The following is a 16,397-nucleotide window of genomic DNA, read 5'->3' as shown; positions in this document are numbered from 1 at the left end:
GCATGAAAGAATACGAATACATTTTCGTCAGTGCTTGGTTTTTTTTTTTAAATTTTATAGTGTGCATTAAGATCTTGTTAGTAACAATGAGCACAGAGTACATGTAAACAGGATGTAACCTGAAATTAGTCAATGTTTTCTTGGTGTGTAAGGATTAAGCATAATGGTTTTTTCATCTTTTTTTTTTTTTGATTGAACTTAATATAGTCTGAAACCTGCTTCTGGGGTATTCAGAGCTTTCTGGGGTTAGTATTCAATTATCAGTGACTGCATATTATGTCTGTTCTTTTGTGACTGGGTTATCTCACTCAGGATGATATTCTCTAGATGCATCTATTTTCTTAAGAATTTCATAAAGTCATCGTTTCTGATAGCTGAGTAGTACTCCATTGTGTAAATATACCGTAATTTTTGTGTCCATTCATCTACTGAAGGACATATGGGTTCTTTCCAGATTCTGGGTATTATAAATAGGGCTAATATGAATATTAAGACGGAATCTCAGGGTTGTTTGATTTGCATTTCTCTGATGGCTAATAATGTTGAGCACTTCCTTAGATGCTTCTCAGCCATTCAATATTCTTAAATTGAGAACATGTGTTCTAGCTCTGTACCCCATTGTTAATAGGGTTGATTGGTTCTCTGGTGTCTAGCTTCTTGAGTTCTTTGCATACCTTGGATATTAGGCCTCTATCTGATGTGGGCTTTGTAAAGATGTTTTCCCACTAAGTTGGTTGCCATTTTGTTTTCTTGACAGTGTCCTTAGCCTTTCAGAACCTTTGCAATATCATTAAGTCCCATTTGTCAATCTTTGATTTTAGAGCATGAGCCGTTGTTGTTCTCTTCATGAAATTTTCTCCTGTGCCTATGTGTTCTAAGGTTTTCCCTACTTTCTCTTTTAATAGTTTCAGTGTACCTGGTTTCATGTGGAGATCGTTGATCCACTTGCACTTGAGTTTTGTATATCTCCTTGTAGGTCTTGTGTAGTTTAGGAATGAGAGTTACTGCGGCTTTCAACAATGAGTTGAGTAGTGGTTCATCTGGCTCCCTTGTGTGGAAATTTTGTAGAATATTGTTATTAGCTCTTCAGTGAATATCTGATAAAATTCTGCAGGGAACCCATCTAGTCCTGGATTATTTTTATTGGAGGAAAGGCTTTTGATGGCTGCTACTATTTCTTTATGTGTTGTTGGATTGCTTACATAGCTTGTCTGATCATCACTTAACTTTAGGAACTGGTATCTATCTAGAAATTTGTCCATTTCTTCCAGGTTTACAGTTTCGTTGAGAATAGGCTTTTGTAGTAGGATCTGATAAATTCTTGAATTTCCTCAGTTTCTCTCATTATCTCTCCCCTTTCATTTCTGATTTTGTTAATTTTGATACTCTCTCTGTGCCCTCTAGTTAGTCTGGCTAAGAGTTTGTCCATCTAGTAGATTTTCTCAAAGCTTCTGGTTTGGTTTATTCTTTGAATGATTATTTTTCTCTACTGGCCATTTCTGCCATGGTTTTGATTATTTCCAGCCAACTATTGCTCTTGGGTGTATCTTCTTCTTTTTGTTCTAGAGCTTTCATGTGTGCTGTCAAGCTGCCAGTGTATGCTTTCTCCAATTTCTTTTTGTAAGTACTCAGAGCTATGAGATTTTTTTTCAGTACTGCTTTCATTGTATCCCATTTGTTTTGTATTTGTACTTTGATTTTCATTAAATTCTGAAAAGTCTTTAATTTCTTTCTTTATTTCTTCCTTGACTAGCCTATTGTTGTTGGGTAGAGCATTGTTCAGCTTCCATGTGTATGTGGGCTTTTTGTTGTCTTTTTTATGATTAAATTCCTGCCTTAGTCCATGGTGATCTGATAGGATGCATGAGAATATTTCAATCTTCTTATATGTGTTGAATCTTGTTTTGTGACTTTACATTTAATATTTGAAAAGTTACAGTGAGGAGCTGAGAAGAAGGTATATTATTTTGTTTTAGGATGAAATGATCTCCAGATGCCTGTTGTTTCCAATTGGTTCATAACCTCTGCTAATGTCGCTGTGTCTCTGTTCAGTATCTGATTCCATGATCGGTCTATTGAAGAAAGTGGGATTTTGAAGTCTCCCAATATTATTGTGTATGTTGCAATATATTTTTGAGCTTTTTAGGGTTTCTTTTATGAATTTGGATGCTCTTGTATTTGGAGAATAGATGTTCAGGATTGAGAGTTCATCTTGATAGAATTTTTTCCTTTAATGTGTAAAAATTGTCCTTTCTTATCTTTTTGATAAAATTTTGTTAAAGTCTACTTTATTCAATATTAAAATTGCTATTGCAGGTTTTCTTCTTGCTATTTACTTGGAAGCTTTTTCCAGCCTTTTACTCTGAGGTGGTGTCTGCCTTTGTCTCTGAGATCAGTTTCCTGAATGCAGCAAAATATTGAATCCTACTTACATATTCAATCTGAGAATCTATTTCTTCTTGGGGGAACTGAGTCCATTGATGTTAAAATATATTAAGGAATAGTGATTCTTGTTTCCTGTTATGTTTGTTTCTTGAGGTATAATTATGTTTGTGTCTTTCTTTTTTCAGTTATCTTGCATAGTTATTTTCTTGGTTTCCCTAGGGTATAGATTCCCTCTCTGTGTGATAATAGATGGGGTTTCCATTATTATCTGTGTACAGCTGGATTTGTGGTCAGATATTGTATATAATTAGATTTGTTCTGCACTATCTAGGTCTCTCTATCTATGGTTATTGAGTTTTTTGGTGGATATAGTAACATGGACTGGCATTTCTGTTCTCTTAGAGTCTTTATGATGTCTATCCAGGATCTTCAAGCTTTCCTAGTCTCTGTTGAGAAGTCAGGTGTAGTTCTTTTTGGTGTGCCTTTATATATTACTTGTCTTTTTAAATTTTTCTACTTTCCTCTTGCCATCTTGTTATCTGTGATTATAGGTGATCTTCTTGTCACTGACTGGCACCTGTCTCTCCAGTAGATCTTATGACTTGGCCATTTCTCTAGTCCTAAAAGGACACCTTTCAAGAGAGCACCTCAAGGTCTGTGCTCTGAAAACTCCTGGTGATATTTCCCTGGATTGTGTCCCAGGCTCTCTGCTGGTCCAGGTGTAATATCACCTGTGCAGCTGATCTGGGGACACAGGCTTTGCCTGGCAGATCCAGAGTCCTGATGACAGAGACCCAGCCCTCACTCTGGGCTGAAAAGGCTCCTTCAGGTTTCTATTTGCTATAAAGCACATTTGGTTTATATCATCTCTTATCTCCAGTATTTGTTGAGATTTTGTCTCAGTGTGTCTGTATTTGTGTGTGTCTCTGTGTGTGTGTGTGTGTAAGTGTGTGTGTGTGTGTGTGTGTGTGTGTGTGTGTGTGTGTGTGTGTGTGTGATATAGGTCTGCTGCTCTCATGGATAAGCTCTATGATAAATGTTTGATATGCAGAAAAATAATGAAAGCCACAGAATCATACAGTTAGAGAAAGAGGGGAGAGATAAAGTAACCAGGTTTATTTGCATCTCTGTTACTTATAGTGCAAGTTCTGAATGTTTTTTCTCAGCTCCATTCATTCTTAAAAAAGTACCAACTTGGAACATGCACCAATGAGGAGAATGTTGTGAACAAGGAGGTTTCTGCCACCAAGCTTGACATCCTTAATTACCAGTCTCAGCCAGGAATCACCAGCGCTCAAGTGAAAGTTGGCGAGTTTATCTTTGAATCTCACAGTGTTCAGCATTTTTCCCTAAATGACAAAATTCTAACATGGGGTGAACACCATAATAAGGTGAGTATTTTTGAGGGTGGGACCATAAGCTGTTCCAAATGTGGAATTCCTCAAAGAGCAGGGTTGCCAGAAGTCATCACCTTTTGGCCTAAGAAGAACAAACTGATTTAATTGCCAATAGTTATCTGATTCTGTGCCCACAATATTAAGAAAGAATTAATGTTTAGAGGCTATATGCTTTTAACATTCATCACTGGGTTCCAGTTCAGTACCTGACTATTTGTGTGGAACCCCAGCAAGTTATCTTGTTCCTCTCTATTTCTATTAGTGTTATGTCTTTGACTCACTCTGTCAAATCATTCTCTGATTGATCATCTTATATGCGCCTCAATTAGAAGTTACTTTCTAGCAAGGTGAGTTTCCTTCTACAAATTAATTTTACCTTTCTTTTTTAGGATTAAGGATGTGCTAAAAGCTAACCCATACCAGAACTGAAAAAGTATTTTAGAATAAATAACAGAATCATAGGGTACATAAACTGATTAAATACCCTGGACAGATATTTCTAAATTTAAAATTTAAAGCTATATTCACACCTATCCCCTTAATTTGGAACTGTTCACCCGAAATACCTCACTGATAGGATTAAAATAGTAATAGTAATAGTAATGGGAAACATTTTGGTCTTCAATGGATCCAGTACATTTTCTCCAGTGGAAGACACTGGGCATATTAAAAACAACAATGCAGGTCTCATGTCCAAGAGTAATTTGCCAGAAAAATATTTATATGAATACTTTATGTGGTCACAGTTTGGTGGGTTTTGTTTTGATTTGTTTTTCTTTTTGTGCTGTTGTATTTGTTTTTCTATGTTTCTAGTGACTGTTATTTTATTGGGATTGTAGGTTGTTCTTTGAGAAAAAACATAAATTTGGGTGGACTAGGAAGACCAAAGGATCTAGACAGAATTAGGGGAAGGGAAGTATATGATCAACCTATATTTAAAGTTTCAAAATCATTTTAACTATAACAAAATATTAGTTTGAAATATAATAAAAATAACAGCTGAATAACATAATAAAACAAGAGTTTGAAAGGGAGAGAGAGGAGAGAGAGAGAGAGAGAGAGAGAGAGAGAGAGAGAGAGAAGAAAGAGAGAGAAAAGGAAGAGAGACACGTGCACTTTGGCTTTTCACTCTCTAAAAACATGGAAATTCTTGATAATTACAGTACAAAAAGGTACTGCTGCAATCTACCATCTCACTGCTGATACTGACTGTCATGTACTGACTCTCTTCTCTCCCATGCCTTTAATACAGTCTCCTACTGCTGTCTGCAGTCAGAGTTGTCAACTTGGATTTAGGAAAACACCTGTTCGAGGGAGACCATCCTGTTGTTTTGATTGTCTCCCATGTCCACATGGAGAGATTGCAAATGAAACAGGTAGAAATTTTTGGAAGTGATTCTAAATACAAAAAAAAATCTATAAGTGGCTCTGAATGTGGAAATTTCAAGAAATATTTCTGAGTGTAGGCATTTTGAGAAATGATTCTAGATGTGGGAATGATTCACAGTAGGACAAGGGTGGGTAAAACAAAGCCTGAAGTCACAGTTACAGTAATATAGCTAACACCTATTCATTTAAAACAACTTCTTGCTGGATGAAGGTGGCAAAAATTTTAATCCTAGCACTCAGTGGGTGGATCTCTGTAATCAAGTTCAGCCTGGTCCTCAGAATGAGTTAGAGTACAGGTAGGGCTACACAGAAAAATCCTGTCCTGAAAAACAAAGAAAAAAACAAATAAAAATCTTGATCTCCACCCAGGCTGGATGTTCACCTTTCAGAGTGCAGGATTACAGGTGTGCAGTATGGTGTCTTGCTGTAATCATATTTCTAAATAAAGACAGGTCCCAGGCAAGTGTCTTTGAGAGGGAATGAAGTCTCAGCTTAGTGAATTAGACTTCCCGTTTCACTGCATATGCCTTAAATATTCAAAGATCTACCTCTACCTGTTTCTTTATTACAAAAGACATTTTGTGAAGATTACCAAATCTTTCTGTAAAACAATAGTAAACTCCAGTAACTTAAATATATTTGATGAATATTTGTTGAAAATAAAGTGCAAAATTGTTTTTCTTTAATAAATTCTAATTAAGTTCAATAAATGAACGAAATTAAGGAAGTCACCAAAGTGAGCATATTTTATCCCCCAAAAAAACTTTCACCTAAAATGTATTGTCTTCAGCATTATTTTATTTTAATTGCCACTTTATTTTTTAAAGAGGGATACATATAATGATTTTAAAGGCATTTTTGTATAACATTATATAAATATATTTTTAGTACTTAATTCTTTTAGAAGTTTGATAGCATGCATTGAAATCCCACTAGTTACCATAAGCATGAAATATATGTAGGACAGAATGTAACATGGAAACAGATTTCTTGCTGAGTATAGATTAAGAATAATTATCTGTGAATATGAAAAATTACCACTAGGCTATTATCTTAGCTCTTGGACTATTAATGATTTAAGGTCCAAGTGTACCACACACTGAGAGGGTACTTTACTATTACACGTATTTTTTTTCCAAAGAAGGACTGAGGGTTTCTTTTCTTCTTCTTCTTCTTCTTCTTCTTCTTCTTCTTCTTCTTCTTCTTCTTCTTCTTCTTCTTCTTCTTCTTCTTCTTCTTCTTCTTCTTCTTCTTTTTTAGCTTCATATATCCTGTGAGTTGTTTCTGGGGAGTTCAGAGCTTTCTGGGGTTAGAATCCAATTATCAGTGACTAAATATTATGTCTGTTCTTTTGTGACTGGTTTACCTCACTCAGGATGATATTCTCTAGATAGACCCATTTTCTTAGGAATTTCATAAAGTCGTTTCTGATAGCTGAGTAGTTCTCCATTGTATAAATATACCACAATTTTTGTATGTATTCATCTAGTGAAGGATGTCTGGGTTTGGTCCAGGTTCTGGCTGTTATAAATAGGGCTTCTTTGAACATTATGGTTAATGTTTCTTTATTGTATGTTGGAGCATCTCTGGGGTATATGCCTAGAAGTGGAATAAATAGGTCTTCAGGTAGTATTATGTCCAATTTTCTGAGAAAACGCCAGAATGATTTCCATAATGGTTGTACCAGTTTACAACTTCAACAAGAGTGGAGGAGTGTTCCACTTTCTCCACATCCTTGCCAGCATCTGCTGTCTTCAAGTTTTTGAGCTTAGCCATTCTGACTGGTGTAAGGTGGAATCTCAAGTTTGTTTTGATTTGCATTTCTCCAATGACTAAGAATGCCTATCACTAGCTTAAATGCTTCTCAGCCATTCAATATTCCTCAAATGAGAACTTTTTGTTTAGCTCTGTACCCAAATATTAAATAAAGTTGTTTGATTCTATGATGTCTAATATCTTGAGTTCTTTGTATAACTTGAATGTTAGGTATCTATAAGATATGGGGTTAGTAAAGATCTTTTCCCAATCTGTTGGCTGTCTTTCTGTTTTCTTTACAGTGTCCTTAGTCTTACAGAAACGTTAAAATCTCATTAAGTCCCATTTCTCAGCTTAGAGCACAAGCCATTTGTGTTCTGTTCAGGATGTTTTACCCTGTGCCTAACTGTTCTAAGTTTCTCTTCTAATAGTTTCAATGTACCTGGTTTAATGTGGAGATCTATGATCCACTTGCACTTGAGCTTTGTACAAAGAAATAAGAAAGATTGTATTTTCATGCCTCTGCATGCTAAGTTCTAGGTCAACACTGTTTGTTAAAGAAGCTCTCCTTTTTTCGTTGAATGTTTATAGCTCCTTTGTCAGAAATCAAGTGGCAATATGTGAAAGGGTTCATTTCTGGATCTTTTATTCTATTCTTTTATCGACAAGCCTAATTCTGTACCACTACCATGCAGTTTTTAACACAATTTGCTTGTAATATAGCTTGAGGTCAGGAATGGTGATTCCCACAGATGTTTTCTTATTGTTGAGGATGGATTTCGATATTCTAGGTTTTTAGTTATTCCAGATGAAATTGTACATTGCTCTTTCCAACACTATGAAGATTTGGGTTGACATTTTGATGGGGATTGCATTGAATCTGTAGATTGCTTTTGGTAAGATGGCCAATTTACAATGTTGATCCTTCAAATCCATGAGCATAGGAGATCTTTCCATCTTCTGAGATCTTCCTTGATTTCCTTCATCAGAGATTTGAAGTTCTTATCATACAGGTCCTTCACTTGCTTAGTTAGTGTCACACCCAGGTATTTCATGTTGTTTGTGAATATTATAAAGGGTTTCTTTTCCCTAATTTCTTTCTACATATATTTGTCCTTGAGTAGAGTAAGGGTACTGATTTATTTGAGTTAATTTTATATCCAGCCACTTTGCTGAACTTGTTCATCGGCTGTAGGAGTTCTCTGGTGGAATTTGTGGGGTCGCATAAGTACACTATCATGTCATCTGCAAATAGTGATGTTTTTACTTCTTCCTTTCCAATTTATATCCCTTTGATTTCCTTTGCTGTCTGATTGCTCTCACCAGGATTTCCAGAACTATGTTGAATAGGTAGGGGAAGAGTGTGTAGCTGTGTCTAGTCCCTGATTTTAGTAAGATTGCTTCAAGTTTCTCACCATTAAGTTTGATGTTGTTTAATGGTTTGCTGTATATTGCTTTTATTATGTTTAGGTATGGGTCTTGGACTCCTGTTCTTTCCAAGACTTTTAACAAAAAAGGGTGTTGAATTTTGTCAAATGCTTTCTCAGCATCTAGTGAGATGAACATGTGGTATTTCTCTTTGAGTTTGTTTATATGGTAGATGACTTTGATGAATTCCTGTATATTAAATAATCACTGCATCCCAAGAATGAAGCCTACTTAATCATGGTGAATGATCCTTTTGAAGTGATCTTGGATTCGATTTGAAAAGATTTCATTGAGTATTTTAGCATCAATGTTCATAAGGGAGATTGGTCTGAAGTTCTCTTTCCATGTAGGGCCTTTGTGTGGTTTAGGAACAAGGGTTATTGTGGCCTCAAAAAATGAGTTAGGTAGTGTTCCATCTGATGCTATTTTGTGAAATAGGGTTGTGTTGAGATGACTTATAATTAAAGGCTAGGCTTACATTCACCTATTATTCTTTGTAGTGCTGGATTTGTGATCAGATATTGTGTAATTTAGTTATGTCCTAGAATATCTTGGTCTCTCCATCAAAGGTGATTGAGAGTTTTCCTGGATACAGCTGCCGGGGCTGATGCTTGTCTTCTCTTAGGGTCTGTATGATGTCTGTCCAGGATCTTCTAGCTTTCATAATTTCTGTTGAGAAGTCTGGTGTAATTCTGATTGGTCTGCTTTTATGTCTTACATGACCTTTTTCCCTTACTGCATTTAGTATTCTTTCTTCATTTTGCACACTTGGTGTTTTGACTATTATGTGTCAGGAAGAATTTATTTTCTGATCCACTTATTTGGAGTTCTGTACGTTTATTTTATGCTCATGGTCATCTCATACTTAAGGGTATGGAAGTATTCTTCTACAGTTTTGCTGAAGATATTTACTGTGCCTCTTAGTTGATATTCTCCACCCTCTTCTATTCCCATTATATTAGATTTGGTCTTCTCTTTGTGTCCTGGATCTCCTGAACATTATGGATAGAAGCCTTTTGGCTTTTGTATCTTCTTTGACTGTTTTGTCTATGTTTTCAATGTTGCCTTCACTCCTGAGATTCTCTCTTCTATTTCTTCTAGTTTGTTAGAGGTGCTTGCATCTTTGACTCCTGAATTCCTTTTCTGGTTTTCCACATCCAGGGTTGTCTTTTTTAGTGTTTTCTTTATTGTTTCTATTTCCATTTTCAATTCCTTCATCTCTTTGGTTCTATTTTTCTCTAGTTCTTTGATTTCTTTGAGTGTTTTTTCTATTTACTATTTAAAAGTTTCCAATTCTTTATGGTTGTCCTCCCATTTTTGTTTAAGTGAGTTATTGATGCTCTACTAAAAGATCTACATTATCATCTTGAGGTATGATTTCAGGTCTGAGTCTTCTTTTTCTGGAGTGTTTGGCATTCTGCTGCTTGCTGTGACAGGAGAGCTATGTTCTGATGTTGCCAGGTTGTCTTGGTTTCCATTGCTTAAGTTCTTTTGCTTTCCTCTTGCCAACTTGTTGTCTGTGATTAATCGTGGTCCTGGTGTGAGTAATTGGTACATGTCTCTCCTGTGTATCTGAGAGCCCAAGATTTTCAGGAGAAAAACTGATACTCTGTTTTAACTTTTGATGGGCAAAAAGTGAGTTCTGTTACCAGTGACTCAGCTCTGTCTTTATGGGCTCAGATGTGGGAGCCCTTATGAGAATTTTCTCGTAGCTCAGCACTGTGCCCACAGGTCCTCAGTACTAGCGGAAGAGACCTGGCTCTTTCTCTAGTCCACTACAGACCCTTTCCCAATAGCACAGTTCTTTCTGCACTTTGAGAACTCCCAATTTGCTCTGCTGGGCCAATCTGTCAGACACCTATCTATTCTAGGTGTAAGGGGGTCTATAGAGTTTAACTTCAAGTACATCCTTTCTCGGGCAATACCAGGCTCCCACTGACAAGGGCTTGTGATTTACTGTGGGCCTGTGTGTATAGACTTTGGGGGAAGGCTTTCCTTGCAGATCCCAATTCTTTATGCCAGAGTTCCAGCTCCACTGAACCAGAGGGCCACGTTTTCTGCATGCTAACCCTAGACCTCTCTGTGCTTTGGCTACTCACAGCACAGTCTCGCCAGACCTGTGTCCCTGGATCTCCCCAGTTCCTGGTTGCAAATGGCCTGAGTGTTAGGTCGACACACAATGGCTATCAGGACTGATACCAAGTCCTTATTCCATGGCTCCTGCTCTCTTGATCCAAAGAGAGGGCCTCGTTCTCTGGATGCTTGGCCTAGACCTCTTTGTGCTTTGGCTACTCGAGAGGCAGTCTCACCAGGCCTGTGTCCTTGGATCTTGTCTGTTCCAGGTGGCGAATATCTTGAGCATTTGGTGTGCACACAAAGGCTTTCCAGGCAGATACCAAATCACTGTGGCAGAGTTCCTGCTCCCCTGAACAAACTGGAGAGCAGTATTTTCAGTATGCTTAGCCTGGCCCTTTCTGTGCTTTGGCTACACAGAGCACAGTCTCATCAGGCCTGTGTCCCTGGATCTCCGCTGTTCCAAGTGGCAAAATCCACCATTATTTTTAAAACAATTGAAATCAAAAAATAAAAAAATAGCACAGATTCTAAACATAGATGTAAGTAAATGTTAGGAAGGTTTTTTTTTTCTAGGCTGTCCTGTCAGAGGTCTGCTCTGGCAGACTGGTTGTCTCCCGGGGATATCTGAGGGGGAAAGAGAGTAAAGAGTGTCAAGGACTGGCAAGAATTGTTCAAGTGAAATGTATAGAGCTTTGTGTATATAGTATATGTTTATATATACATATACATACATATATATACATACACACACACACACACAAACACACACACACACACACACACACACACACACACACACATATATATATATATATATATATATATAGACATATATGTATACATATTTATCAGTCTTAAGTCTTTGAAGTGATAGCTGGCCTTACTCTCAGTTACTCTTGAGGCCAGAGAGTGCAGGCATTTAGCACCTCATAGTAAAACTTCTGAGGATTGAGTAAAGTAGCCTTTGTTTTTATCTCGGAAGGAACCTGGAGGCTAGGACTCTCAGCCTGCTACTGAAAGTCTCAGGAAAAAAAGCACTCTCAAAATTGATTTTAATAATTATTTCTTAGTTCTTCTCCAAAAACTTCATCTCCTCCAAAAATACTCTTATCAAAAGTTTTTTTCTTAATTTCTAAGTTGCTTTTTAATTTCTACATTCCCTTTTAGATTTTAAGTTTCCCCTTAATTTCTAAGTCCCCTTTTATTTCTAAGTTATTCTACTATGATGTCCTTCTTCCCATCTTGCCCTCTACCCTGCTTTGATGTAATAATTGCATACAACGTATTCTTTCCTAGATTTTTGTACCATTTCTAGTGGAATAGATCACTTGATTTTTACAACCATCTTTTCTTCATTTTTTTAATAAAAGTTCAACCATAAATTCAAATCATAAATTAAATAAGTTTACAATAGGTATTGTTTACATATGTATCCATTGGTACTCAACATTCATTCCCGGGAATAATACTATGGATTCATTGAAATTTAAAATCCCTAATTTTTTGACTAAGTGATTATTGAATTTTGGTATAAATAGTTCCAGTCAATATTTGATCTTCTGTTCTTGCACTTACTCCAAATCATTAGTTCTCTTTTCATTACCTTTGGTTCATTGTTTAACAACCTATTGGAATGTGCTCTAAGTAATAGATGCCTGTTTCTATTGCTTATTATTTTGATACTAAAAGACTGACAGAGTTCTAATTACAGTTTTAATATCAGAAAGAATTTAATAACAGTCCTATTATAAGGAGCTTAATAATTACCAATATAATTTTAGGGATTCTTACAGAATCTTGATTAATAATTAAGAAGTCATGTATTTGTCTATATAGAATCACTACAAGAGACTACATCTTCATTGATCTCCAGACATCTTCCCCAAAATGCTAGTACTTGGTGATAAGTGGGTGTGTTTGTATATATGTATATGTCTTTGTGTGTGTGTGCAAAATAAGAGGAAATGCACATTAATAGCAGAAATCTTTTCTTACATGTAATTTCTTCAGACTTGACTAGAATACAAATCCATGTTGACTTGACAGTATATGGTAAAACCATCTCAGCAGATTAACTGCTAATTTTTAGCTTGTAGAGGTTTCCTGTCACTTTTCATTAAAGCCAAGAGTTCACAAGGATAAGAACATCAAGGATTATGGCATTAAAAAGGCAGAGAGCCATAAAACCCAGAGAAGGGACACCTATAGTGAAGTATAATTTGTCAGACATGACAGGGTACTTGAGCACACAGACTCAGAGAGGCATACACCATATCAAGCCAGATAAAGTCAGACAAAACCCTAGAATGGATGGGGGACAAAATAATAAATTATCACTCTTAGCTAGAATGAAGTGATAATAGATAGCTCCTGGAGGGAATCAGATTGTGTGTGTGTGTGTGTGTGTGTGTGTGTGTGTGTGTGTGTGTGTGTGTTTATTTATTTGTTTAAAATATGTGGTCCTGATAGGCTGCCCATGTTTTGGTAGATGGCCTATATTGAGATGGATACAGGCAGGATTAAGTGAACTCAGTGAGGAAAAAAAAAGTAAACTTAAGAAAAATAATGGTGGGAAGGAGAGAGAGAGGAGTTTTAGGAGGACTGGTTGTAGAATTGATCAAAATGCATCATATGCATATACAAAATTCTCAAGCAATGAATTATTTCTAAAAAACCAAGGGAACAAAAAGAAAACACTAAAAGCTTACAAATGAAATTTTTCTTAGTTATCCCTATAATCAAATATAATTTTCACATTGTGTAATTTCCCCTCAACGTCATTTCTAGATTTCTTAATGTCTCATATTGTTTAAGTACACTAATGTCATGAATATATAATACATACAGTGCATCTAGATTTTACTCTTCTAAAAAAATAACTATTTTAAATATTGCATTTCAATATTATGGTTCAGTGAATATAACCAGAGACATTACCTCCATAATAAAACAATGGTTTTGCACAAGATATGCATCCTATAGATACTTCTGGGGAATAGAATGCAATAAACCAAACTGCTTCCCTTTCAGATATGGATCAGTGCATTAAGTGTCCTGACGATCAGTATCCAAATACAGAGAGGAATCAGTGTCTCCCTAAAATTACCGTATTTTTGTCCCATGAAGATAATCTGGGAGCTCTTTTAGTCTCTGTGGCCATTAGTTTATCTGCCTTTTCAGCCTTGATTTTAGGATTATTTATCTGCTATCGGGATACACCCATTGTCAGAGCAAATAACAGAAATCTCAGTTATCTCCTCCTGGTTTCTCTAATGCTCTGTTTCTTTTGCTCATTACTATTCATTGGCCAACCTAGAACACTTACTTGTGTCTTGAGACAAATGATTTTTGGGGTTGTATTTTCTGTGGCTGTTTCTGCTATCTTGGCAAAGACGTTCATTGTGGTTGTGGCATTCAGAGCTACAAAACCAGGAAGCACCTTAAAAATGTGGATGGTGACCCGACTCTCAAATGCTATAGTCTTCTGTGGTTCCATCATTCAAGTGTGCATCTGCGCAGTCTGGCTGGGAACCTATCCCCCTTTCCCGGATGTCGACATGCAGTCAGAGTTTGGGCAAATCATCCTCTTGTGTAACGAGGGCTCCACCATCGCCTTCTACTGCGTTCTGGGGTACTTGGGCTTTCTGGCCAGTCTGAGCTTGCTTATTGCCTTTCTGGCAAGAAGGCTACCTGACAGCTTCAATGAGGCAAAAACAATCACGTTCAGCATGCTGGTTTTCTGCAGTGTATGGATTTCTTTTGTACCCACTTACCTGAGCTCAAAAGGTAAAACCATGGTGGCCGTGGAAGTTCTTTCAATTCTGGCATCAAGTGCTGGTTTACTGAGCTGTATATTTCTTCCCAAATGCTATGTGATCATACTGAAGTCAGGTGGCCATTCAAGAAATAAGTTTTTTAAATGACGTCCTTTTTAAGACAATAGAATTTATTGTGATCTGTGTAAAATGAATCAGATAGAAATATTCAAAGTAGAGGTTTAAAGTCAATGCACTTCACAAAACAATAGAAACTGCTGTGTTTTTCAAGTATCCCTGCAATCCTTGGAGCCAACTAGTGACACTGAAATAAGTCACCTCAGGTTAGTGAGTTTCCAGCTAGAAGAGAGTTTTGTTTCTCTACTTGCTGTTTATTTAAATTGCAGTTCTCTCTCTCTCTCTCTCTCTCTCTCTCTCTCTCTCTCTCTCTCTCTCTCTCTCTCTCTCACTCTCTCTCTTTCTCTCTCTTACTCTCTCACTTGCTCTCACTCTCTTCTCTCTGTCTCTCTGTCTCTCTGTCTCTCTCTCACACACATTTTGTGAAAGGATTAGAAAAGATTAAGTATAAGATTGAGAGTAAATCATTTGTGTGGAAACAAGAATATCAGATGTTTAAATGTTAATGTGCTTCTTCTCTATAAGTCATATGTGTGGTGACTATATTCATTAAAAATAAATTTTAAAATAATCACGATTTTGCCACAGAAATTTTATGGCAAAAATTTCAGCTTCTCCATTTTTAAGGTCTCATAAGCAACACAATATAACATGGAAGATTCAGTGTCTCCTGAGCATTTTGTGTACTTCTATATCCTCAGGAGAAACAGCATGAATGAGAGCTTACACAGAGAACCAGGGGAGACACAGACAGTTTTACCCTGAGAATATGTAACACATAAGTGGTAATAGTATCTCATGAGAAAGGGAACAGCCTCCATGGGATGTACTTTACTCTATTAGTGTTAGGAGTATCAAATTGTCTTCCCATAGTGAGAGCTGACATCATGTAAAACTACTAGAATCCATTCTCAGAAACAGGATTATCTGATGTTAGACTTGGGCATAGAGAAGTAGTATAAAGCCAGGAATTCAATGGGACATAGTAAATCATGGAAATTTCCATCCTAAAACATGTGGCGTTTTATGCAGTTGCTTTTATCTAGCCAGTCATTTACTTTAAACATGATTTTCAGATCATTCCTAGGACAAACTCATGTTTGAGTTTGCAACATTGATAGGAATCACTGCTCAACCATGGACAAAATTATGCACAGAAATGGCTACATGGACAAAGTGGGTTTGTTTATGTTTTAGAACAAGTCTTACTTATGTTTTCCATCGTCTTTATACTGTAATGGTACTCTTTTATTGGACATAATACTATGACAAAACAAAGAAACATTTAAGGTATTCTGTGTCTACTTTGAGTCTTAATTGTTGCTTATTTTTTACTTCAGGAAACTTATTTGGCCATAAAAACAGCATAAAAGTATCCATTGAAATCTGCTTTGTTATGGGTAAAATAAAAACTGTTCAAAATGTATTACATGAACAGCATAGAAACACTTCTGTTCAAAGGGTTTGAAACTATGTCCTCATGGGGACTTACTACCTTAAAGTGAAAGACACTTCACTTTAAAAAGCTGCCAGGCAGATTGATTCCATGAGTATGAAGAAATACCTGTTTTCTAGATCCAGTTTTTCTCTTAAAGTTGAGGACCACCATCTTACAAGCCAAACAGATCACTGACAGACAAATAGAAGATTTTAGGGGCAGCTCCAAATAGATGGCAGGAATAACATCCTGGCTAGTACTTATCCAAAAGATTAAGTAACTGTTCAGCAAATATATGTTGCTAACTAAATGTACAGACATTCATGTGTGTTGTAAATGGGCAGACTGTGGCAGTCACTGAATGGTTAATGGAGACTATTCAATATCCAGTAATCTCTCAAAAAGAACAAAAATTTATTACTTGATTTGGATTTATAAATAAATGGTAAAATAATGTCTTAAAATATCATAAATACTTTCACAAATTTTAAATATATAAACAATCATTTTGTGATACTTTCCTTAATAAATATTAGAATGGTTGAACTTACCTGTTTCTCTACTTCAAGCATGTTTTCTTCACTGCACTTCTCCAGAGGGAAGCTTCATTGTAAGCTGTGTGTTGAATTCATTGCT

At 36.3% G+C, this 16,397-nt stretch overlaps 1 protein-coding gene across 1 annotated transcript in view; it reads left to right on the top strand.

Moving 5' to 3' along the window:
* The window catches only part of LOC308419191 (vomeronasal type-2 receptor 26-like), a gene marked incomplete at both ends in the record, with an annotated part of 47,275 nt that extends 32,922 nt beyond the window's left edge, over positions 1-14,353 (top strand). Inside the window, 3 exons of the mRNA XM_080914812.1 lie at positions 3,552-3,776; positions 5,035-5,158; positions 13,461-14,353. Coding sequence (XP_080770938.1) covers positions 3,552-3,776; positions 5,035-5,158; positions 13,461-14,353 — 1,242 coding nt within the window. The remainder of the gene's footprint in view (positions 1-3,551; positions 3,777-5,034; positions 5,159-13,460) is intronic.
* Between the last annotated feature and the right edge of the window lie 2,044 nt (positions 14,354-16,397).

The sequence above is a fragment of the Micromys minutus genome, assembly GCF_963924665.1.
Source record: "Micromys minutus genome assembly, chromosome: 3".
Classification (NCBI taxonomy): Eukaryota; Metazoa; Chordata; class Mammalia; order Rodentia; family Muridae; genus Micromys; species Micromys minutus.
Note: the sequence above shows the minus strand (reverse complement) of the source record. Positions and strands in the feature narration are given on the sequence as shown.